Source organism: Nyctibius grandis, chromosome 2 (assembly GCF_013368605.1).
Source record: "Nyctibius grandis isolate bNycGra1 chromosome 2, bNycGra1.pri, whole genome shotgun sequence".
Taxonomy (NCBI): domain Eukaryota; kingdom Metazoa; phylum Chordata; class Aves; order Nyctibiiformes; family Nyctibiidae; genus Nyctibius; species Nyctibius grandis.
The window spans coordinates 50,875,079-50,901,503 of NC_090659.1; the positions used below are offsets into that span (position 1 = coordinate 50,875,079).

At 39.9% G+C, this 26,425-nt stretch overlaps 1 protein-coding gene across 1 annotated transcript in view; it reads right to left on the reverse strand.

Annotated features, from left to right (window-relative positions):
• VWA3B (von Willebrand factor A domain containing 3B) overlaps positions 1-26,425 on the reverse strand; it is a 72,587-nt gene that overhangs the window by 38,874 nt on the left and 7,288 nt on the right. Inside the window, exons 5-12 of the mRNA XM_068395171.1 lie at positions 24,357-24,516; positions 20,293-20,462; positions 18,258-18,382; positions 11,424-11,540; positions 6,504-6,700; positions 5,703-5,857; positions 3,725-3,863; positions 2,204-2,335 (exon numbers count right to left, since the gene is read on the reverse strand). Of these exons, the coding sequence (XP_068251272.1) occupies positions 2,204-2,335; positions 3,725-3,863; positions 5,703-5,857; positions 6,504-6,700; positions 11,424-11,540; positions 18,258-18,382; positions 20,293-20,462; positions 24,357-24,516 (1,195 nt within the window). The remainder of the gene's footprint in view (positions 1-2,203; positions 2,336-3,724; positions 3,864-5,702; positions 5,858-6,503; positions 6,701-11,423; positions 11,541-18,257; positions 18,383-20,292; positions 20,463-24,356; positions 24,517-26,425) is intronic.

Consider the following 26,425-nt stretch of genomic DNA (forward strand, 5'->3'; position numbering starts at 1 on the left):
GCTCTGGAGGGCAGTGAGGATTGTAATGATGTAAGTGAGAAGAGACTCACGATCAACATATATAATGCATTACAGAAGATAAATATAAATCACTAACATTGACCCATACATGCAAAAATATGTTAAGAGACAGTATTATTTCTTCACTCTTATTAATTGTGTTAAAACTTCTTCCAGTACATCCCTCCAGCAAACTGTTCTATTAGAAAGGGCCAAGTAAGTAAATCAGATGAAATGGAATAGGAGGTACACTCTGAGAGTGACTCTGTATGACTGCATAAGAATGTAGGGGCCAGGCAACAAGACAGCTCAGATGATACTTTATAAACCTATCTTCTAATTCACAAACAATCCCTACCAGTACCCATTCATAAGAAATAACTAGCCTAAACAATTTTCTTTGTATTAAACATATCTAATATTCCTAATGTTTTAGTAAGCATTAAAATGTTTTAGGCACACATCACTCATTATGATGTGTAAATTGGCCATCCTGGCTCTTTACAATAATGGTACGTGGTTTTGATCTGATTTGAAACAAAACTTCTTTTACTACATCATGGGAAAATACTGTGGATGTTGATGACGTGAGGGAAATAACTATGTACCTTATGGTAAAAGCTGTTGATTTTATATTTCTCAGTTGCTACTGTTACAAATGAACACTGTTTTTATCAGTGTTTAAACAAAGTTGACACGCTTCAACTACATGGCATAATCAACCCCAAAATTTAAAATGTTATCACTTCTAAAGGATTTTTAAGGAACAGTTAGTTACTGTTTATAGCTCAGCTTCCTTATTCAACATCCTGGGACCAAAGTGTATAAAATGAGATCAAAGGATCTACTCTGATTAATATTCCAGACCAATCTTCTGTTCATTTCAGCTTCACTGTAAAGCCAGCTTTCTGATCTCAGACTTACGCCTGCACTGCTTTGAAGAGACTAAAAGGTCAGCAGCAGCTGTCATCCCCGAAAAAAAAAAAGTAGATTGTTCTTGTACCATTCTCTGTACCATTTCAGATATCAAGATCTAAACTTAGGAGGAAATTTATAATCAACAATTCACAACTTTATCAATAATGATGAAAAAGGCCATTCCCAAATGCATATACAAGATGGTATTGAATTATAGTAGTTCAAAGTCTTATCAAACTTGCATGATGCTGTACCACATATATGGCTTAAACAGAGCCAACATTTCAAGTCTCAAGAAAGGCAGTAAAATTACATTTACTAACCTCAGTTATAAGTATTCACCAACTACTCAGTGAGGCCACACTAATACTTTCTTTTCTCCTTGCATTTGTCTGCTAGGATTTTCTGAGAATACCAAGTTATTTATCTTGCTTTGTAGTCTCAGAGGTATTATGTATCTTCCCCAATTCCCTCATCCCCAGGAATTTCATGATTAAGTAAGTCTGAGGAAGAGCAACCATAATGCTGAGGAGTTTTGTTATATAAACATGGTTTTTGTGTTAGAAAACACAACGTGGGGTATATCTGTACCGTTGTATGACCGTGCTCTTAACATTGCTGTCCACATTTGACACGTTAACTGGTCCTAAAGCTGCTGACAGTTACAATCTGGTGGCTGACTGTGGCTGACTCCAAGCCTTTCTACTCTGTTTCAGGGAAAAATCCTCAGATTTTGGCCACTGTCAGAGAAAGAATATTGGGTAGATAGATAGACAGCTGTTTGGTCTGAGTGTGGTTGCTCTCATGTTCCTGTGAAGGCTAAAGTCACCTGTCTATCTATGCACCAAAAGGGACAAGAAATGCTCCTCCAGCTCGCTGGCACCTGTTTCCTGTATCACCTCTGAGCTGTAAGTCTGCCAGCGACAGCCATCATCCATGCAGCGGCCCTGCAGCAACAGCGACAAATTTAGACACAGGGTCTGAGCACTGTCATGCTTCCTACAGAAATCAAATTGGCCAATGTTTGCATTGCGGCTACTAAACATAGCAGGCTGTGAGTTGAATTAATATGGTATTATAAACAGGTCCACTATTAAAATATTATTATACCTGACACAAATAATACATAGTACTCAGATCTACTAAAGTCTATACATCATGTGTATTTTCAGCTTACCCAAGTCAAATACTTACTCAATCCAAAAATACCCCAGCCATACAGAAAGAGCAGACACAAATATAACTTTGTACAAACATGTTTCGTCATAATTAGTTTCCATGTTACCTCAAGCCCTGCTATCCAAAGCCAAGCATCTTGCAAATTTTCCTCATTAACTTCAGCAAGTTTCTCTCGCCACACCACTGCTTGGGCACTAAATTTCACAAAGTTAAATCTCTTTTTGTGTCTTAATTGTTCCTGCAAGAGACAGCATCTGAATTTTACTCAGTGTTAAAAGAAAGAATACTTGTATCCTGAAATACTGACTAATAGGAGTTGTTTAATTAATGTATAGTTGATTATATGGTTACAATAAATTATGATAATATTCAGCCGTGGGCTACAGAGAGACATACAGAGACAGAGAAAATTCTGGCTTGCAATTATTAAGATTACTTGAATTTCCCAGTGTAAGTCTCCATTTACTCATATTTCTCAAACTACTTGAACAGCAAATGTCTAGGAGGGCAAGAGGGATGAAACTGGGTATGAAGAGTGGTATAAGGAAGAGATCATGACTGCTTACCAAAGGAAATTGAAATCAGAATCAAAGTAAGACATCATTTAGAAGAGGAGAACAAGAATCAAATATAAAGCACTGGCAAGGGGAACTAGGACAGCAAGAGAGAATTAAGTTAAGAATTTGCTGAAGTTGCTTTTGGACAGAAGTTATAAGGAGCGAAAGATTTGTGCAAGCTAGTACAAACTTTCACAGCCTGGAATCTTTGCCTCCCTTTCATCACCATTTCTGTGCAGCTGCCTGTGAAACCTTCTGGCACAGCATCTAATCATTTTCTAGTGCTAATCTGTCTAGAGTACCACGTCATTCAAGTCCTATCACTTATGCACTTAGCTCAAAAATCTCTCTGTTGCAGTTTTAAATTTTCTACTCCTACTAATGATTGCTATTGATGCCAGACTGATGGAATTTTTATTTGTCAGTTACTCCTCTCAGGTCTAAAAAAGTTAAGATTAATCATGCTTTAACAGTGCCTATTTCTCTCAAACATTAATGCAAGCTTAGATGACGTCATTGTAGATTTCTAAAAAGTAGGTGAGACAAACCCTGTCTTAGGTGTGTCTCCCAGTACTCACTGCTTTTGAGGTACTTCTGCACTTTGCAAGTCCCTTTGCAAAGTTCTGAGTCACTGTAAGATGCAAGAAAGTTCAAAACATTCTACACCCTCCATTGTAAAAGTATGAAAGTGAACCACAACATGCCAGTGGAACTGGATGACACTGCTTAAAAATAAAAATGAAAAGCTAAAAGGTGTTTTATTGCACAGATTTTTTTTTGTTTTCTTTTTTTTTTTTTTTAGGAGGGAGATGACTTGAGGGAAAGAAGAACTACTTAAGCCTTTTTAATTTTTAACATTTCTTCCAGATTTTTTTCAAATATTTGTACAAATGAGGAAAAAAAATAACTGAAAAATGAGCACACCAACAAAAATCAAAATACCTTTATAAAGCTGCTATTTTTAAAGAATCATTAAAAAATAAAAATAAAAATTAGAGTAACAACCATCCAGAAAAGATCAGCCTACTCTAAAATGTTCCTCAGTCTTCAGAATCATCACTTTATCATACCTGTATGAGCTGAAATATTTTCTCCTTCACCAGTGGCAGCTTGTCCTTCATAGACTGGGATGTATCAATAAGAATATAGACACCATCTTCAAACACATTCCCAAAGAGCCCTCTGCTTCCTTGTTGAAGCCACTTAATCCTGGCGGAGGAATAAAAAAAACACAAAACCTGGTCTGTAAGATCTTTGGAGCTTTGCGTATTAGAATCTAACAGGAAGGATCTTTAAATCACTGCTGTACTACTTACTCTGTTTCCCTAAACACTGTTACTAGTCACTGTCAGAAGTGGTATACTGGCCTTGATGAACCAATCCTCTGTCACTACATAACAACACCAGGCATTTTTATTTCCTAACTTCAGTAGGAGACAGACAAAACAGACAAAGCAATACAGCACTTTCACAAAGTCAGTTATCAGGTAGCTTGAGCTGGGAAATCCCATGTGGAAGTAACTATAACTATTGCCCCTGTAACTGTTCTCCAGCCTGAACTCAGGAAGTCATTTAAGCATATGCTAAATTGCCTCCCTTTTCAGGAAACCACTCAAGAAGCTATTCTGCAAGGAACTTGAGCACTTTGAAGAGTCTTAGTATAACACAGATGCTTCAATGCTTTGCTGACCTTGAGCCTTAAATACAGACTTAGGTTTACATTTTAAACAGAATTTAAGCATGCCTGCCAGTTAAATACGTGCATACATACTGCTGTGCACAGAACATTTCCTCAGTAATGGCTGCAGCAGGTCCAAATCTGATTTCCCTTGAGAGTCATAAACTACTTGTCTACTCTGAAACAGAGGCGTTTAACAGATGGAATATAATGGCCCTGGGAAAAATATTACTCATGTCCACAGAGGTTTAAAAAAATTATATCGTGGAAACTTAAAGGATCCCATTACATTTGCTACTGATGATAGCTATTTTGCCATTAGTTATTTCCCCCAAAGTGTTTGATGAGGTCTACCAAGACTTTTTAACAGTGAAATGAACCATTCAAAACAGCAAACCCATAATCTTGGCTTGGATTTCAAAAATATATACTCACCAAAACCCTTTACCTCCAATTTTCCTTTCACAGTATGTTAATGTTATCCTAAATACAGGAAGATGAAGATAAACTAAAAGGAATAACAAAACTCTGTTTGACCTTACTAAATGTAATCAGGCTGTTGTACTTTTGGTAGAGAAGCAGCAATAAAATGAAAGTTCACATCCTGCTTTTTTCAGTGAGACATCTCATTGTCCTAATAGACAAAAGAGAAGGCAACATTTATTCTTTCTCTCAGTTCTACAATATCCATTTTCAAAGTTTCCTTCTCCTCCTAATGTCTACAAAAGCCAGTTTCTTTAGGGCATCTTTAGGACTGATGAATCAGACTCTCAGACTGCCTATTTTTTTGTAGATGTCCTACAAAACCTAAAAGTGTATCTACACAGCTGCAGAAAAGTAAACTAGGGAGCTAGATTGAGCACTGAACTTTCTGATTATACGCATTACTTAATAGCTCACGCCCTGACTCTCATCGAGACCATTCAAACTCGTCTTCAACACATTGCAAAAAGGGCAGACAACCATTATCAGTATGGGCACAAGCCAAGCTGTGCTACTTGGTGTCAGAGGTATCACAAGAGATCCTAGGTACAGGATGAATGTTTACCAAGTTTTATTGATGATTCTAAAGTTCTCTGCCAGCTTATGTTCCAACACTTTTTGGCACTTCCAGCAGTATTTCAATAATGTGCAGACTGATTTTCATATTTGTGTTCCAGAAGGAGAACAAAAGATAAAACTGTTCATCAATTTTCTTATATGGCTACTAAGAAATCCTACACACAAGAATCTGATTTAAAATGGATTTCTGGCTTAGTACCGCTACTGACAGTTTACCAACCACTTCAGCTTATTATGATAGTAAATGTCAAACATTTCAAAACCAATGTAAAGTAATACAAACTGATTTTACGTGACAGAACACTAACCTTCCTTCCACTTGTCTGAGAGCCATCCTCATTTTCTCTTCGTACTGCTTATACTTTTCTGTACTAACATATACATGAACTATAGATCCATCTTTCCAGAAGGTATGTACAAACTTGTCACAGTATTTTGCATGGATTACTTTCCTCTTTGACTCCTACAGCCAAAAAAAAACATGTTTCATGTTCCAAAACACATTATTTTGCAGTGCCTTTAATATCTGGCAAAGAAATTTCAAAGGCACATGCTTGTTGCACATGAATAGGTGCAGCAATAGACACGGGATAGGGTGCTCACAGAATTTGCTCTTAGCAAAAGTCAATAGAAACTGCTTTTATTCTTGTAGCTAGCAAGAACAGAAGCTTATCAAACAGTGAAATGGTAGAGCTTGAGAAAAAAAAATAGAAGACATGAATTCAAATCTGTTTAAGGACCTGCAAACATTGGAGCAGCTGAGACCAACACTCCTTCTAAGTAAAAATAAAGATGACAAGCAACCTTCGCCCTACACCACACAAATACATAAAAAAACAAGGCATTGCTTAAGGCAGCCCTGATTCTTCCTTGCAGATTATATGCAGACCAGGAAGAAGACCTTGAAACAGTCATTTTCAAATAGCCCTTTGAAACAATCTTATTTATGACCATCTTTTTCCCATTCCACTAATAAGCTTGTTTTAACAAAAACTAGATAACAATGGACCATACACTTTATCATAAATTCAGCTATCAGTCAAGTTTTGAAGTTTTAAAAGAAAAAACAATCAACTCACAGGACATGAGGGAAAATTAACAATACTCACAGCATCAGTTTGTGAAGATTCATCCTCTGGTTTAGTTTTTATGTCAACAATCCCATCTGAATGGCGAAAAGTACAATCAGCAAGTGCATCGTACAGAGTGAGCTTCTGAGCTTTCAAGCCATACTTCTGCAACCACTTCTCAGAAGACAAGTATTTGTCAGACGTATGCTTTTGCAATGAATGATCAGCTTTGGTTGCTCATAAAGAAAATAAAACAAACAAAACCACCTGTATAACATGGTTCATTTTGGATAAGGTATATTCAAAAACAGGCTATGATGCTGCAGTCAAAATTTTCAAACGTGTTCTGGTTCACTGACAGCTTTGGAGTGAGAGGATATTTCTGACTGATTTTTAATATTCCCTACTTTGGTTGTGGTTTTTTTTTCTTATCAGGCATTTCTTTGCAACAAATTCCTTTGTAAATGGAACAAACCCACCAGAAGACAGAGAGTAAAGAAGATACATAACTACAGGATCAACATATAACGGGAATATTCTTAGTAGAGTGAAGGTTGACTTAACCTTCATACTGGTTGAATTATAAAATGCCAGAACAGATTCCTGTATAAGATGTCTAACTTCAAGGAGAATCATTTGAGAAAATCACAGAATCACAGAATCACAGAATCAACCAGGTTGGAAGAGACCTCAGGGATCATCAAGTCCAACCGTTGCCCTGACACCACCCTGTCAACTAGACCATGGCACTAAGTGCCATGTCCAGTCTTTTCTTAAACACATCCAGAGATGGCGACTCCACCACCTCCCTGGGCAGCCCATTCCAATGTCTAATAACCCTTTCTGTAAAGAAATTCTTCCTGATGTCCAACCTGAACCTCCCCTGGCGAAGCTTGAGGCTGTGTCCTCTTGTCCTATCGCTAGCTGCCCGGGAGAAGAGGCCAACTCCCACTTCACTACAACCTCCCTTCAGGTAGTTGTAGACTGCAATAAGGTCACCTCGGAGTCTCCTCTTCTCCAGGCTAAACAACCCCAGCTCCCTCAGCCGTTCCTCGTAGGACAGACCCTCCAGACCCTTCACCAGCTTGGTCGCCCTCCTCTGGACTCGCTCCAACACCTCAACATCTTTCTTGAAGTGCGGGGCCCAGAACTGGACACAGGATTCAAGATGCGTCCTCACCAGTGCCGAGTACAGAGGGACGATCACTTCCCTAGACCGGCTGGCTACACTATTCCTAATAGAGGCCAGGATGCCATTGGCCTTCTTGGCCACCTGGGCACACTGCTGGCTCATGTTTAGCCGGCTGTCGATCAGCACCCCCAGGTCTCTTTCCACTGGGCCGCTTTCTAACCACTCTTCCCCCAGCCTGTAGAGCTGCATGGGGTTGTTATGGCTGAAGTGTAAGACCCGGCACTTGTTCTTGTTGAACCTCATGCCGTTGGTCTCGGCCCATCTATCTAACCTGTCCAAATCCCTCTGTAGGGCCTTCCTACCCTCCAGCAGATCGACACGCCCACCCAGCTTGGTGTCATCTGCAAATTTACTGAGGGTGCACTCAATCCCTACGTCTAGATCATCTATAAAGGTATTGAACAGCACTGGCCCCAGAACTGAGCCCTGGGGAACACTGCTAGTGACCGGCCGCCAGTTGGACTTTGTCCCATTCACCACCACTCTCTGGGCTCGGCCATCCAGCCAGTTTTTAACCCATTGAAGAGTCCACCCATCCAAGCCCCGGGCAGCCAGTTTGTCCAGGAGGATGCTGTGGGAGACAGTGTCGAATGCCTTACTGAAGTCTAGATAGACTACATCCACAGCCCTGCCCTCATCTACTAAGCGGGTCACTTGGTCATAGAAGGAGACCAGGTTGGTCGAGCAGGACCTGCCTTTCATGAATCCATGTTGGCTGGCCCCGATGCCCCGATTGTCCTGCATGTGCCGTGTAATGGCACTCAGGATGATCAGTTCCATCACCTTGCCTGGCACCGAGGTCAGGCTGACAGGCCTATAGTTCCCTGGATCGTCCTTCCGACCCTTCTTGTAGATGGGCATTACGTTTGCTAATTTCCAGTCAGCTGGAACTTCTCCAGTTAACCAGGACTGCCGGTAGATAATCGAGAGTGGTTTGGCAAGTTCATTTGCCAGTTCCTTCATTACTCTGGGGTGAATCCCATCCGGGCCCACAGCCTTGTGGGTGTCCAACTGGCACAGCAGGTCACTAACCGTCTCCTCCTGGATCCTGGGAGGTTCACACAGCCCCCCGTCCCTAACTTCAGGCTCTGGGGGCTGAGTCTCCTGAGGACAACCGATCTTGACATTAAAGACCGAGGCAAAGAAGGCATTGAGCACCTCTGCCTTTTCCTCATCCCCTGACACTACACTACCCTCCTCATTCACCAACTGGTGGAGGCTCTCCTTGACCCTCCTTTTGCTGTTGATGTATTTGTAAAAGCTTTTTTTGTTGTCTTTGACTGTAGCAGCCAAATCAAGCTCTAATTGAGCTTTGGCCCTTCTAATCTTCTCCCTACATGACCTGGCCACGTCCCTATAGACCTCCCAAGTTACCCGACCCTTCTTCCAGAGCAAGTAGGCTCTCTTTTTTTCCTTAAGTTCTAGTCTAAGTTCCCTGTTTAACCAGGCCGGTCTTTTTCCCTGACGGCTTGCCTTCCTACAGACTGGGACAGCCTGCTCCTGAATATTTAACAATTCCCTTTTGAAGCATGTCCAGCCTTCCTGGACTCCTTTGCCCTCCAGGACCGATTCCCAAGGGACTCGGTCCACCAGCCTCTTAAACAGGCTAAAGTCAGCCCGCCGGAAATCTAAGGCAGAAGTTCTACTCTTGCCCCTCCTTACTTCCCCCACTATCGAAAACTCTAACATTTCATGGTCGCTACTCCCAAGACGGCCACCGACCCTCACATCTCCCACTAGTCCTTCTCTGTTCACAAACAACAGGTCAAGCAGGGCCCCTCCTCTAGTGGGCTCATTTACCACTTGCATGAGGAAGTTGAAATGTTGAAGTTGAAATGAAACAACAGAAGATATAATTGAAAATACAGTTGAGAACATCAGCTAACATTGCCATTGGTCTTTTTCAGAGAAGGCCATTTAATGTAAAAGGCAAAGTACAATGTCTTTGGAAGATATTTTACTGTGTTTCTCTGCAATATTGCCTTTTTGTAGGGTGAACGTTGCACCATGTATCCCAAGTCACAAATCACTTGTGTGCCATCTTGACATTTTCTCTAGTTCTATACCCTCCTTTTAGCATTTTTAATTGATACTGAAAGAAACAGGATATTTTTTGTCTGATCTGGTATGACTGCTCTCATGTTTACCCTTTGATGTCATATTGTCTTAGAAATTTTCTAAGGACCATCTTAAGGCTGGGCACTGCACATCTCTGGATACTGGTAAAAAGATACAAGGCTCTATGCTCACTCATCACTAGCTCAATAAACCACACCTAAACCAAATGACCCTGCAGTGGGTCTCATAGCAGGGTGAATTTATTTTGTTACACTTTAATTTCAGTGGACCTAGGTGGTACAAATGTCTACTCTGTTTAGATGCAGCTACAGTGACAACAGTATTGAGATCCTGAGCCTATAAACAAACCTATGGAGACATCTATTGCCTTAACGAACACAGAGATCAGCCCGCATCAGGGCAGGTGCAGGGTCGGAGCCTGTTCATGTGGAAACACCTGCTTTCTGATTGCTTGTGGTCCTTAGAATAGCCAGTGTGGCAAGTGTCACAAAAGCACTCACATAATTTTAAAAAGAAAACTATCGTTTTCTTTCTTCCACATGCTTTCTGTAAAAAGTCATGTCTTAGTTCAGGTAACTAGTGCATTATCTAGAGAGTCAGTAGAAAAATTGTCTCTCTTCCTCTGTTTCTTCTCCTGAAGAACACTGCAATCTTCATAACAAACTACATTTTGCAGCAGAGCATTTTAAAGAGATCAGGAAGGCAAAATCAGGAAGAAATGCAGGCAGACAGAAAGACTGCAGTTATTTGGATCAATGGGCAACAGTCAAATAATGCTGAAGAACTGACAAAATAAATCACACTCTAATTTCATTTCTTTTAATTTATTTATGAAGTGATTATGAAGACAAACACTAAAAGAGCATTAAAGCTGCATAGTCAGGAGCACATAAATGAACACTGAAATTAGGGCTGCCCTTGCAGCTTTATTGTGGTCGTTTTGTTCATATGCATTACAGTATAGCTGTTTAACTTCATATGGGAAGTCCTGCTAATGCAGAACAACACACCACTGAGAGCTCGGGTGACTGACAAACTGACTGTACAAAGTGTTCCTCAGCAGGTGATCCAGAAAAGGGCACCTGGCCCCAGCCTCCATCTAGCCAAAGCAAAAGCAATTGCACTGCAAAACCATACAGATGTGGGTGTTCCTCCGTGTTTCTTAACACAAGAGTTGTCAGAGCACTCCTCCAGAATCGGCTTCAGTCCTCTACCTTTGACTAAGAGAATTCAAACCCATACTTTGTCCCATTTAGGGGAATGAACTAGCTACCAGGTTGGAGGCTATCCCAAGAGGACCGTGATGGGAGAGAGATGAGGTACTTCCCCAGCATTGTGTAGAATAAAGTTAAAGATTTACTGGTTCAGGCAGAGAAGGAGAGACCACAAAAACTGAATTTCAATATCTGGAAATCTAGGCAATTTCTAAACCTAGTCAGTGGTGAACTAAAAATGGTGTGTTTCAGACTGAACTGTTAAAGTTCATCAAGTTTAAGCAGAAGTAAACAGAGATTTGTAACGGAAAGTTTTAAGCAACCCTAAGTTTAGATGCCAAGTATAGGTGCTACCTGTATACAGACAATTCTGAGAAAATCATCCCCAAATTGACATGTAATCAAAACTGTTCACAAATAAAATATTAATCATTAATATAATGGTAATTCTCTTGAAAGAAACATAAATGATACCATCTCTAGAAGCAGGCTGGTCAGATTCTGATAAAATTTTCTGAACTTGTCTCACTGTACTCCTGGCTTCCTCCAGCTCCTTCCAGATCAAAAAGACATCTTCACGGACACCAGCTACTGCAAAAGAAATCATAAAAAGAACTTGACATTTGAGACAATTTCTGCTTTTTATAACTCCACAAAGTCATTGTGTTCATCCAGATGTTGCCACATAACCTTGTTTTCTTGAGGTCCCATTGCAGTGACAAGTGCTGTTCTTTGATAAACTTTGAAAAAGGGCTCAGAGCCATCACCAGGACATGAGAGGTGCTTAGCCTGGTGGAAGTAACCTCCAGAGTCGGCCACAGATTGTTCCCACAATGGAAGCAAATCCTTTTAAACACTCTCACATAATAATAACGAAACACCACAAAGAAATTCACATGTTGTCCCCTGGACTTCATTGCAAAAGCTGGCTCCAAATATTAGACCCAACTTTGAAACTTTAAAGACAGGATATTTTCAACTCTTTCAATTCCCTTAAAGTACATAAATACCTTTATTTAAAATTAAATCTTCTTTTCCTGAAGAGTATGTGATGAAATTTTGCTAAGATAAGTTTATTTTCATCCTAGCAATTCTCAACAGTCATAAATAAATGCTAAAAAAAAATAAAATGTTTTACTATCAGGCTGTATTCTCAAAAAATTGGAAAAATCCAAAGCTGGAATTGATACAAGGTTTTCTTAATCTCAATAGGTATGTTTGTCTTGATTAAAAAAATTAAAACATATATTTATTTAGTATAGTACAATTATTAAAATTGAGGCACCATGTATACCTAAGGAGTACGAACTACTAGAAAATGTGTTAAATTACGTCAGTCTGAGAGTTTAAATCACAATATAGGACAATAGAGAAAAACTCTTTGCAGTGTTACTGTGAAAATATAAAACAAACTGAATCATGAGCTATCCTAAACACAAATGCAGACTACAAGCTATTGCAGATTACAACCTATTACTGAATTGCACATAAAGATGCTGAACAAGGCAAACTATATCTTATCAACTAGTGGTTCAGTTAATATACAGCAGTGGTTCACTGTATAAAAGATAAGACATGCAAACTTGTCTACTAAAGTAGGCTATCAGCAAACAAACAAACCTGATCATTTTGTTCTTTGATAAACTTCCCTGAAATAATAATATGAACGTTTTAGAGAATAACTACTCAATTTTAATTGTGAAATGCTTTTAGATTCCAAGAAATATGTTGAAATGTGTTATTGTACACTGCCATCTCCTGGGACCTTTCTGCATTTCAAAAACGTCTGTTTCAACCATTAGGACAAAGATCAACATCTCCTAAATCACAAAAAGCTTTAGTAAAGCAGATCATCCCACAACATAAAACACAAAAGGGAGAAAAAAACCTTAGTCTGTTATCATTTACGTCACTTTTACGTATAAGAGAAGTATTCAGTTCAAATACCTCAGAAAGAAGTCATCTTTTCTTTTATAAACAGTCCCCGCCCCTCAGAAATTAAAAACATACAAACTCTGAGCATTGGCAAAATTCCAGCAAGTAGGGAGCTAGAGATTTTCTGATGAGTAGTCAGCCATTGAATATATATTATGAATATTTAACTGTTGTCACAGTTAAAACCACAAAACACATGCATTCACACCACACATGCACATATTTCTAAATTTAAGACTGTTGAAAATGCAATTCCAGTGAGGCTGTCTCTAACTAAATCTCGATATCCTCCATAAGCTATTAAATAGTGGGACCCAGATTTAATTTTATGAACGTATTTAACATTATGTTTGAAAATATTGTAAGAAGTATGCATATTTCAACTACCTTTAAAACAATACTGATGATATCATTGTATTGCTTCATTTCCCCTTAAATGGATGCTATGGACTCATCAGATTTACACGATTATTGTTATTGTCCCCAGTAAGATATGTGTATTGAACTGGTATTAGACAAGAAGGCATTTTTTCCTTGTTTATGCTGCAGCACAGCAAAGGAAAACTGCATGCACTTTCAAAGTAAGTATGTTTGATCAAACTTACTATACAGGACAAATGCAGGTATCAACAACTGCACATTGTGAAGGTCAGTTGCTTAGAAAACCTTTTATCTGGCAACAGTTTTTCCTGGATTCAACTGGGAGTGCAGGTTGCAAGCAACGACAACTGAAGCAACTTTCTCTACACGGGAGGCTCACCTCCACCTCCACCTCTGTCTCTTTTCCTCTCCAGCTAAGCAGGAGTGGGAAGAAAAAGCTGTGCCTTTTGAAACTGAGCCACCAAACTCACAATATACATACACATACAACACATAGTACCTTAGAATCATAGAATGGTTTGGGTTGGAAGGGACCTTATAGATCACCTTCCAGGTGTGGTTCTCAATCTGCAGCCCATCCCTCAAAGCACATCAGTGAAAAATGACCAAGAAAGCAAAAACCTCTCTTTGGTTTAAATTCCCTGCGCTTGCACCTCAGCTGTGCCATTTTTGGGGGCCACCAACCAAAAAGCAGCTGAAAGCCACCCCCCCGCAGGGGTGCAGTCCCACCTGCTCCAGGTTCACAGGCTTCTGTACACCTTCAGGCACCCACGTCCCAGGAAAGACCTTGTCTTAAAAAAACTGCTTTATCCCCAGGGGGAAAGGGCCCTCCCCGTCCCCCCCACCATGAAGTGTCCCCCTCAGCCACCCTGGCTGGTGGTTTAACAGCCACCTGGGCTGAAACCCTGGGGACGCCCTGGTTCCGATTCAAAAACCACCACAGGGCAACGGCAAGAGGGCAGCCACCAGACACGCATGAGGGAACCGGCCTTAACGCCCTTCTGCTGAGTGCAGTCGGTTGGTTTTGGCTCTTGCCATGGCCACCATGACCCTGCAGAGCACCTCACTCTGGGGAACGCTTCAGACATGCCCTGCCCTTGGTTAAATGGCATTTCTGCTCTGAAGGAGGGAGGCCCTGAAAAAAAGGAAGAGGATGGGGCAGGGTGCAGGGAGAGCCTGTGGCGAGGGGCAGAAGCATTTTGCTGACACCAGCGAATTGAGAAGCAAGATGGCAGGTCTATGCGAAAACACAAACACACTTGCACATGTACACGGAAACTCATAACCGCCCTCATTTCCATTTCCCAGTTATTTAACGCTATCAGGCAATCTTAAAAGAAGCAGCTTTTCCTCACCTACCTCCCAGCAGACAAACTCATCCAGTTTGACAAGTCACTGTAACCCATTTGATTTCATACTCAAGATACAAAACCTGCTGAGAAAAAAAGGCCATACAAAAAAAAAAAAAGGTCTGCAAAATCTACAATATCTTTGAAACACCAAGCAAATACCAATGCAAAAGCAACTCATGGAAAACAGAAGCATTTCTTACTTCTCTGATTATCTGACTTAGACCGTGGAAGCAAGCAAATCCAAATATAATGGAATAAGTATTTTAAATTTATTTTGCCTGCAAGGCAAGATGGGCAATTTGATTTTTTCCACTGCTGGTGCCTTCCTCAGCCTGTACGTGGCAGCAGAACACAGCAATATTGCCTCAAGCATTGATTTTTAAAATTCCCACTTAGAGGGGGATGAATGGAGGTACAAAGGAGCACAGGAGGGGAGTACGCAGCTTTACCTGCGTACCTGCCAGGTCAAGCAGCACTGAAACTCACTGTAGCCCAGTTCTGCCCCTTTCCCACTAGGCAAATGGACAAAGTAAATGAACTTTGTATCCCATGTGGTACCGCAGAGCAGCTATCTATCTGCCTCACTCTCTACACATTAGCAAAGAGATTTACCAGGCCAAGGTTAGGCTGCTAAGACTAAACAAAGCCCATGAAAGGAAAAAGCAGAAGCAATGATCTTTGCTACAGCTTGTAGGCAAAGCAGCCACTCTTAAATCATTATCTCAGCTTTCCGAAGGGAGGATTCAGTCTCTCCCATGTCTGTGTACATAACAGTGCAGAGTTAATTGACTTCAACGTCATAGAGGAGGCTGGCGCTCTTATGTTTCCCGTTTTACACATAGCAATCTGAAATTTTCCCTGTGACCATCAGATAAATGTGGAAAATCGAGCACACCTAAGAATACAGCCTTACACTGTTCACAGGGAGGTCGGACACATCCCTCTTTGGATTTGTCACATCAGTCAAATCCTGATTTCCGTCCATTTGCATTTTCTTTACACACACCAGCTCATCTACTCCACCACACAGAAAAACAGTGCGCAGAGATTTACTGTTTCTATTTCAGTCGATGAGGACGCACTATTCATTTCAGATCTAGTTAAAAACATCATTGCTTTTGAAGCCCTGTTTAGCACTTGTCTCCCTGTCACTCCAAGCAGATGACACAGCTGCACCCCTTTTTGTGCAAGAGCCTTCTCCACAGCTTCCACCATTTCTTGCCCTCTATGTCTTCAAGTTCCAACTTAAATTTCACCTCCCCTCCACTTATACTTTTAACTACATAACAGGATTGCTTAATTCTGCAGCTTTTTGCAGATGAAGAAGCTACAGAAAAATGTAGGCACAAGTGATAACAGGAAAATCCGTGCTGGATGAGGCGATATCACCACATTCATGCAATTCAGCTTTATGTAAGAGCATTTCTCTGCCTTAAGTAAATCTGAGTCTGTCAACATAAGGACCTTAATTCTTTACTGGCTTACACCTGTTTTGACCTTGAGCACCCACTCAAAATGAGTGTAAAAAAAATTCAAATTTGACAGTTTCTCACACTTGCTTTCTAAATGACTGCTCAAGATGCAAAACAGGGGAGAATGGAGCTCTTATCTAAAGTTTTAAATAGTTCACTTCCGACTTGTTTTAGTTAAGCAGATGAAAAAGAATGAACATGAAGATACCCTGTATTTGCAAAACACCGTTGTTCAGCGGATACCCAGAAAACTAACAGATGCCCTTACAATGGCTTATCCGGTCCATAAAACATAATGATGAGTTTCAGTTTCCAGCTATTGCATTTGTGGTGCAAAAAGAAACATAATCAAAATATTCCTGTGCCTCCCCTTATTTTCAAGAAACACCACACCTGGAAGATTAAATCTCTGGTTCATTCTCTGTTTATTTCCTTGTATAGTTTATGCCACACATCCAAAAACCAGATGCAGAGGCCATTAGTATGTAATTGACACTTTTATTATTATTGCCTTCTACACCCTTGAAGGGGTCTCTGAAACAAGAGACATCGGACACAGACCAGAATAATGTCTCCAACGTGTTTTCTTTTCTGAAAGGACTTTAGATTCTGCATACAACTGAATAGCTCCAATTGCCTGCCAGTGATGTCATGACTGGGCTTATAATGCACTGTAAATGCAGAAAGCTAATTGTGTTCCTTTTTAATGTGTAAATCCTGCTCCATAATAGCAATAAGACACAATAGACAATGCACTTCAAGGAGATTACTACCCTTTTGAGCGATTAAAGCTATTCAGCTTTCAGCTTTAGAAACAGTGCTGAGGAAGTAATTTCAGTCATACAGGAGCTCTAGGCCCATCTATTGAAACAGGCTGACTGCCTGGGGGAAGAGGAAGCCAGCTCCCCCCATGCACACCCCCAAATGGAGTCCAGCAAGGAAGAACTCGTAGCAGACTGAAGGCGATCATTATACTGCTCTGAATTAGTACGAAATGAGAGACAGGGTTTTGAAGCATACTCTGCTCTTGGTTTCTAAAGCCTGCGTGGGTGAGGCTTGAGTGTCCCTTCATGAAGCAAAAAAACAGGTGATGTCTCACTCTTTTATTTCTGTCCCCGCACTATGGTTCTCTCGTACTGTTATAATCACGGTTCTAGTGAAGGATAGGTTAGTACACAAGGAACTAGACCACAGCCCAGGAAATATGGGCCAGTTAGTCCAAGACTGACAAACGGCCTTAGGTGAGACGCTAAATCCACCTTATGCCATACATTCCCTAGCAGTAAGAAGAGGATAACATCATCCTACCTTTGGGGCAACTCTAATGCCCCCCAGCATAATGCGGATGTGAGCCATTAGAATGAAGAGGTCTTATGCCTCCTGATATTTAAAAAAAATCATTTTTTAATTTAATGTCCTGCTGATAAAGATGTCAGACTTGACATATACAGCCTCACTTCCCACCACAAGCTGGTCTCCTCCCAGCCTGGCTGAAACCCTAGTCCAGTCCCACAAAACAGTAAGGCTGACTTATCCCAGAGAAAGCAGCACTGTGACTAATAAGAAACACACAGAGATCTTCCTGCCCAGCTCCATCCTCCCATAAAATGATTTCTTTCTGTTATTTGTCACCTCCCATTTTTTTTTCATCAATTTCCCCCCCCTTCTTTGCACCACCTTCTCTATGGTTATTTTACTGTGCTCATTGCCTGTCTTTATGACAAATTCAGATCTTGAGAGAAGCAAGTCAACCTCAAGTGGATTTAATCCTCTTATATTACATATGAACTTGGCCTGTATTGATTTGGCTGTTGTATCAGATGGTCTTCCACACTATTCCTCTTCCTTTCTGCCATTTTTCTATACATTTCCAAAAGGTCACTGGCATAAGTACACCAGTACTATTCTTCATCTCCCTAAGTAAATGTTCTTCTCCCTTTTTTTACTTCTCTTTCATTCTCACATGCACTCTGCTCTCTTTACTTCTCTCTTTTCCTTTCCCTCTCCTTCCCACCCACAGAATTTCCATTTGACCAGTCCTGTTCTCACCCCACCCATACCTACAGAAGGCTTCTCTTGATTTTACATTTATCAAGTTCCTATATTACATTTCTATTCTGAAACCTCGCTGAGAAAATCAGTATCATCTTGGTTTTCATATTGTCTACCTAGAGGCACTCGCCCTTTCACTTTTCTGGAATTCAGGGAAATTAGACCTTTTCCATCCTCTTCACATTTTAGTGCAGGTCCAGTAGCATCTTTATAGTCATTCTTCTCAGCAAAAGCATGGAATCTGTAATACAAAATAAGTTTTCACCAGTACATAAACTACATAAATACTTTCCTAATTTTAACAAAATGTATGTTACACATGCAAGATCATAGTGGTGTACAACTTTGGAATTATTTGCTTATCTATTCAAGATATCCAAACCTTCAACTACAACAGCACTATGAATATTATCAAGCCTTTTATATACATTTAAGTACATTCTGAAGTCTTTTCGTGAAGAACATCCTTTCATATGGTATCATTTACTCTGAGGCACCTTCCGTTTCAATCTTCTGGAAATCTATTTTTAATTAATGCTTTTAACATGCTGAGCAAGCATGTCATTTGAGATGTCTGAGATGACACTAACACCTTTTTATCAGATTATCCTCCCAGTTGAAAGCCCAACAGGAACATTTATTTCATTATTGACATACAAATCAGGAAGTCAAGCAGACTTCATTTACCCTCATTGTCAAAACAGAAAAGCTCTCAGAGGAAAAAGATGCATTTCTAAAACAGAACTACACTAGAAGCAGGCTCAAGCCATGAGAAGCCCTTGAACTTGGCCATTCCCATGGGAAAGCTGATTTAAACTTATAGACAGTTGTTGGACAAATACCCACCAGCAAGATATTAACTGGCCCAATAAGTCTCTGCACCAAAGCTAGACTCATGCAAAAAGAAGAGAGTGGGAATCATATCAAACAAAATGATTCCTCTCAGCTCTCTGTCACAACCCTTCTTGCCTCTTTCTCTACCGTACAAGAAACATTCACTTTCCTTTTATAAAGGAGGTAAAAACACTGCCAAAAGAAATGAAGGATGGTGACTGGCAATGCACCTGGTATCATTGAGGTACCACGGTTCTAAATGACCACAATCATTTAGACACACATCAGACCAGAGCAAACATAACACTTTCCCACAGTCTTGTTTTTTGGCAGACGCTCCATCTCTTAAAAGCTACTTCTAAACACAGATGGCTATAAAAGAGCTAAGCAGCTGCCATCTTACCAATTGCTCTGCTGTCATTTGGGAGATTTCTACTCTTGGAGGTCTTCCCATTCTTGCACAAACAACAGTGAAACAGAAAGAGCTAGCAGCCATTTCACAGCTCTGTAACTGTACGGTGACTTTTGTTAAGCAGACAAACACCTACTGACTCCTCCTGCCCTCCTGCTGTTCAGCATGAGTTTGGTATTGTGAGGTTTCGCATTTGTTCATTTGTTTTCCTTATTTTGATATCAGAATCAAGATTAAAGTTTTATTATCCCTTTGAACTGAAGGCTGATTCTCACTACATGGCTGATTCCCAGGATAAAGGAGTCAAAAAGCCATGTGGAATATATCAGTTTCCACCGACCATACCAAATAGAAGCTAGAGAGAGAGCATGGTAGAACTCCATTTCCACACAACCAGAACTGATGGATAACACCACATCAAGTTTCTGTCGTTCCAGGAACTGCCCATTTAGGACAGGCATTACCTTTTTAGTACATGTCTGTATGGCACTTGATCCAACAAAACTCTAGATCCTTTGCTGGTGCCTGTGGATATTACCAGAGTACAAAGCAATACAATAAAAACTTGTTTCAGTTTATGTTGTGACCCTTTCCCCTGAACAATTTTTCAGACTTCAAAAGAGGAGCAGATGACAGATGATTTAGGATATAAAAAAGGAATGGCCTTTCTGCAAGCCAGTGAGCACATACAGGGAGAGAAGCTGGTCTGTTTGAGTAGGTCCTGCATTTTAGTCCTGTCTCTTAGACTATTTCCCCAGTTTCCCCAGATCACTTACTGAACTGCTTTGTCTCGTTTTCCTCATGAGTAAAACAGGGATTATATTCAGATATTTTCAGATATCATTCCTAGCAGCAAAGCACTTTACAAGTACTCAAATCATTACTGTGCTGCTTCTTTGCCATACCTGCCAGAGGCCAAGCGGCTCAACTCTTTCAGAAAAATAATAGTTTCGTCTTCCCTAGCATTGAAAGATACAGTGTTGACGGGACAGGGGCCATGAGAAACCTTCTCAAGGAGCAGCTGCTTTGTGTCCACTGGAACATCACCCACAGCAAAGTAATAAACAGCTTCAACCTGCCATTAAACAGAAAAAAAAATGGGAACTGGAAGACATTGTTTTACATAGATGCCTGCTACTTATTCAAGCACTGTCCTGTGCTGAGTACTGGTAGGAAAATTTGGTAGAACAGATGCATTACTTGGGCTATAGGATTTTCAGATCTTTGGTTCTCCTTCTCATTTACGCTAGTAGTTCAAATGAAGTCCACACAAAATTTCCTGAAGTGAGAAGAGAACCTGGCCCGCAGCCCCTGAGTCTGATCCTGCCCAATGCAAGCCCCTTTACACAGAAGTTAACTGAAACCAAAGAGAGGTGTAAGGAAGGACAACTGTATTATTGGTCAGGACACGGCTCTGTGTTGCATTCCCCTTTTATGAAGAGAGATGCTATGTTGGTGCCCTGCCAGGGCTGAAAATCAGTAGGAACTTTTATACCAGACATATTTTACTGGCAGCATTTATTTTGAGGGTAGGAAAGATGCCTCATTCTTTGAATGGTACTGCTGGTATTTACAGATAATTTGTATTTTTTATAATTCCCAAGGCAGAGGGAGCTTGGCAGGTTTATTATGACCACACACACTTATATTCTGAAAATGTTATTGCAAGAAGAGAGAAGCTGAAGAAATGTCCTTTAGTCATTGCTTGAGTATTACATTACAAGGGATTTGATGTTACTTGCACTTATCCATGGTAACAATCCTCATGGTAAGTATGCCTCTTGAATTTTCACCATCATTAAAAACAAATGTAACATCAGCTATCCCATGACGATGTTCGAGACTGCAAGTATAGCATATCAGTCCTATGGCATGGTACATACCAACTGATAAATATCTGATAAATAGTTGATAAACTGAAAAACTACACTCGAGTATGTCTAGGAGTCCCGGGACGTGCATCACAAAAGAGAAGCCAACTATTTGAGTCTGGGATGGCGCTAAGGAAATGTTTCTGCACCCACATAATTTCATGCAGTAGTAAAGCAAATTCAGTATCACCTGTAAGTGTGTTCATGCATTTCCACTACTGCCATTGATACTGATTTATATTTCAGCTCCCTGAGCCAACAGACTGGCACATAAACATCTTTTGTCCAGTTTGTAGTCGAAGCTTCCAGTCCGTAGGATCCCTGTACTGTCCCACATCATAAGCATGTTGATACAAACTGACACGGATTTCTGGATTTCAAGATCTCTCCCTCCTCTACCTTTTGCCACAAATACTTGGGCTAATCCTCAGCACTGGAAGACATCTCTCCCAAGCAGCAACCCAATCTCAGGATAGACCAGGCAAATTCATGAAGAAGCACCTTGCCACCTCGGGCTTCCATTGGATCTTGTAGAGGGGGTGAGACACTCTATGTGGGAGGCAGGGCCCATAGTTGCAGACCACACTTGCTTGGGAGCAAGCAGGTCTATGGTCAACCAGGCATCACTGTTAATGCTAGACAAATACTAACGCTGAAGAGAAGAATGAATGGGTTTCATTAAACTGCAAGATTAACAAAATACTTCTTAGCTTTAGGAACAGGTGCACAAAAACAAAACGAAAGAACTCTTGCACCTTTCTGTGCTCTAGTTCAGTTTTACAAGGTTCCCTCTCTGTTTCATCCAGCTAAAAAGCCATCCAAGCTTGCACACAGCTCTCCCAGCTGAGATCCAGTCCTTGGACAACACCTTATTCCTATTCATTTTGCTGAAGAGGCTTCTGACCTGTGGGAATACATGCATATTGCACAACCACTTTTCCCTTTGGAATCTGTTTCTTCAGATTCACATCTTCTCCCCCTCCCTCCTAACACTGCCAGTAATTCATAAACTTGATATTCAATAAGGATATCAATTTTCACACTTCCTCCAAAGGATTTACTGCCTTCCTCTGCAACTTTTAAAATGCTGACATTTCTTGGGCATAGCTGATGCAGAATCAACTCCTCACAAGAAAATAAACAAAATTGCTAAACACAAACAATTCACTCAACTACAAACACAGCAATACCATACCACAAAGGAAATGTTCCTTACAGATTAGTGGGGAAAGGTTAAAAGCTTTCCATTTAGTCCTTCATATTTTGAAAATTATAATTTATATAGCCATCGAAACGAGCAAACAAACTTCATACATAGAACAGGAAGGAGAACAACATGAACAGTTGTTCACAGTCTTTACCTTGGTGGGAAGGTGTGTTTTGGATGGGTGACCCACACTTTGCAGAGTGGCACCTGTACAGAACTGCAAGTTAAACACTATGGGTGCATCTGTGGCAGGTAGAACTCAAAGGATTGCAACCTTAAAGCAGAGTGATCTTGAGCTTGGGACTGACAGGTCATGAGGAAGGGAAATCTAGGGAGTCACCATACATGGGCAGAAAAGCTCAGCTAAAGGAATGACAGCAAAAGCATAGGCAAAACAGAGCAAATTGTTTTGGAGCAAAAAGAGCTATTGTTTTGAAGCAACTTCTATTGTTAAGCCAGTTCTGAGGAATGAGTCATTTATGACTGTTCAGTGAGTATGCAGCTTTTGCCTAAGACTGAATGGGGTCTCCCCCAGCTTGCAGTACAGTGACGCTTGCACTCAAGTGAACTGTCAGTTATGAATGATAATGACTGTATTTAGGAGTAATTGAAGTTTGTTTATGTTGAGTACCTGCCACAATTGACTCCCCCAGTTTACCCATTAGCCCACCAATGTCCAGAAAAAAATAACAGATGTCTCACTGTTCGGCAGATTTTAATTTCTGTTTATATATACACAGACCCACCAGGTCCAACAAGCCTTTTTTTCATCCAGACAATACTGAAATCTAAACACAATCTTTTTTGTTTCCCACCAGGAAATCAATAATATACTGCAAATTGAAAACATTAATAAAATTTATGAAGAAGGCATTTGAAAAAGCAGTCATTAAAAAATCTTACTGTTGCAAAATTTTTTCCTCACCCACTTCCTTTTTAATATCAGTTTCCAAATATCAAGGTTCATCTGGATGAGAATCTACCAGCACAGGGAACCAGAAGGAAACTCAAGCCAAATTTACCTTCTCCTTCAAACAATGTCTCAGAATAAGATTTACGAAGGAGTTAGTTAGGATTCGATCTGTGCACGGGGATGGACCTTAATGGCAGTGAAAACCAATAATTCTAGTCCACAGACAGTAGGCCCAATTTTGCATTAAATTCACGTGCCAGGGAACTGAAACTATGTACGCTGTAAGCAAATTTGAAAAAATATTTCTTTAACAGCACAAGTTTTAAGTGAATAGCTCAAATGATGGCATATATGTTTTATGACTTGTGACTCTGCTATTATGAATAAAGTAATATGGTACTTTTAGAAACAAACAGAATTTAATTGCAGCAATAGCTGTGCATGCTTTGTATTTTTGTCCTGGAAGAAACTCTAGCTATAACCTGGCTGGTGAAAAAGGATTTGCATACCCCTACCATGAGTTAATGCTTAAATAAATCTCTTTACTTACTATTTTGGATTTTAAATATAATTTTTCACGAGCACTTTGGATACATAACAAAATAAAAATGTTTTCCCTGTCTTCAATAATGTTGATGCTAGCAATTTTCTCATAAACTTGAAGTCCTGAAAAACATATATGGCAAAGAAAGTGGCAAGGAAGATGTTTTCTCTTTCCCTTAATGACTGAATGTTACTTATTCTACATACTCTAGAAAAGAAAATAAACAAGTTTCTGCATTCAAAATACAGTACATTTACATAAACAGGCCATCAGTAAACATGGTATGCAGCTACACTAGGGGAAAAAGAAAACTTTCCAAATGCCGTCATTAACATTTATCTTTGCAATATTCATCAGGGCAAATCACAGTAGCCAGTCTGGCACTGAATATTCATGGATTTACTTGAGGCATCTGAAAAGATGTATGAGCTTACCGCCTCATCACTCATGGCTTCCAGCAGGGCTTCAGCAGAACTGGTATGGCTGGCAGCTGTCATATGGTCCAGCTTCCAGAGCCACGTAACAGCAGACTTTACAGTATGCTCGGACACAGGAGTAGATTTCTGTTGCCACTTCATAAGATCCTGAGCAACCCTGAAAATGACATTAACTATAAATCAGAAATAGTAAGAATAATGCCGGCAGAGCAAAAGAGTGGAGCTCTGCTATTGTTATTATTCTTTTATATTCTTAAGTAATAATTACAATAAACCACATATACTAAATCTAGACTTGCAATAAAAGAAGTAGAGGAAAAATAAAAGCCTTAGAAAAATACTGTAACTTTATAAGAATTTTTTTGGGACAACTGTTTCCAAAGAGCTGAAGTACTTCAAAAACAGTTCCTAACTTATATCTCCCCTTAACATAAAAACATGATCAGGTTTTTAAAGTATGTGTATGAAAAAAAAGAATATGGCTTCCACAGGTCTCTTTCCACAACTTGCTGCATGACCTTTGTGTCAGACCATTTTAACTGACACGCTTTTTTTGCAGTAGGGCTGATCTTTATCTACCCATCACAATAAAATTTGTGATGCTAAGCTTTTTGATATTTTAATTGATCAAAGGCCTTAGTCTTAATGGTAGTACAGAAGTACAAAGCATATGAGCATGCATACCTGCGCATTTGTACATAAAAAGATAGCAAGTAAGTAAAAAAAATAACTGGTTCCAGTATCTGTGACATTCCATCAAGCACTATTTTGAAGAGTATCCTGCAAATCTAAAAGACAAGTATGTTTCCCAAGATTCTTTTGAAGTAATAATTTATATGCTATATTGTCCTTTATCTCCCTCCTGCACAAACAAACAAATCAATGAACACAATTATTGTGCCTCAGTTTTGACTTGGTTTTGCAGATCATTTTTATTGAAAATGTTTTATGTGCTTCTCAAAAGTTTTCTACTTTTCAAGTCTCAGTTGCATCACAAGCTAGAGAATTAAGATAGGGCACCAGAATCAAATCTGTAGGAGAAAGCTTGGGTAAAACAACTTTAAGAATCACAGTGTAGTTGCAAGTTATCACTGTGGAACCAATTTTAGAATTATGTGACCTAATTTGTACTTCGTTTTTTTCATAGTCACAAAATTCCATTCATCTATCCAAACCCAAGCTTACGCGTTCAAACCTTTATGCATATATGAGAATTCGTGCAGAGATACATAAATTTGAGTAGCTGCTTCTATTCTTCTATTTGTAACTAAACCCAAACTCATTTACTCATGTTAGGGAACAAGCCCTTGTCTTTTGTTATGGAAATCTACTATTGTTTCCTAGTTCTCCTACTGAATTCTATGACCATGGAAATCTATAGAAATACAAATGACTATGCCTATGGCACTTAGGGGAGTGTACATCTAGCTGTAAGGCAGAAACCTGTAATGTCTAATGACACAAGACTGCCTAGGCAGTCAGATGGGACCTCACTGTTTCACTCTGTAATACTTAGATGCCTGAAGAGCATTACTGCTATTGCAAAGTCTCCCTTATCTTTCTGTTTTTCTGTGCTACATTTGTAGAAGGCATGTATCATTATTTGGGTTCTGTTAGTCTTTATCTGTTTTTCAGAATAACAATGGTCTTCTGTTAAATGGAAGTAGCAAGCTGAGCATAACTGTGGGTGAAACTTGGTGGAACATCTATAGATACTACCATAACATGAATCAGGACAATTTTCACTACAGAAAGCATATTATCCAAACACATGTCTATATGATATGAGACTCCTTTTTATTCTCCGGCAATGGGCAGACATGGACTTCTTTGTTTAGCCTGGAGAAAAGAAGGCTCTGGGGAGACCTTATTGCAGCCTTTCAATACTTAAAGGGGGCTTATAAGAAAGATGGGGACAGACTTTTTAGTAGGGCTTGTAGCAATAGGACAAGGGGTAACGGTTTTAAATTAAAAGAAGGTAGATTCAGATTAGATACAAGGAAGAAATTTTTTACAATGAGGGTAGTGAAACACTGGAACAGGTTGCCCAGAGAGGTTGTAGACGC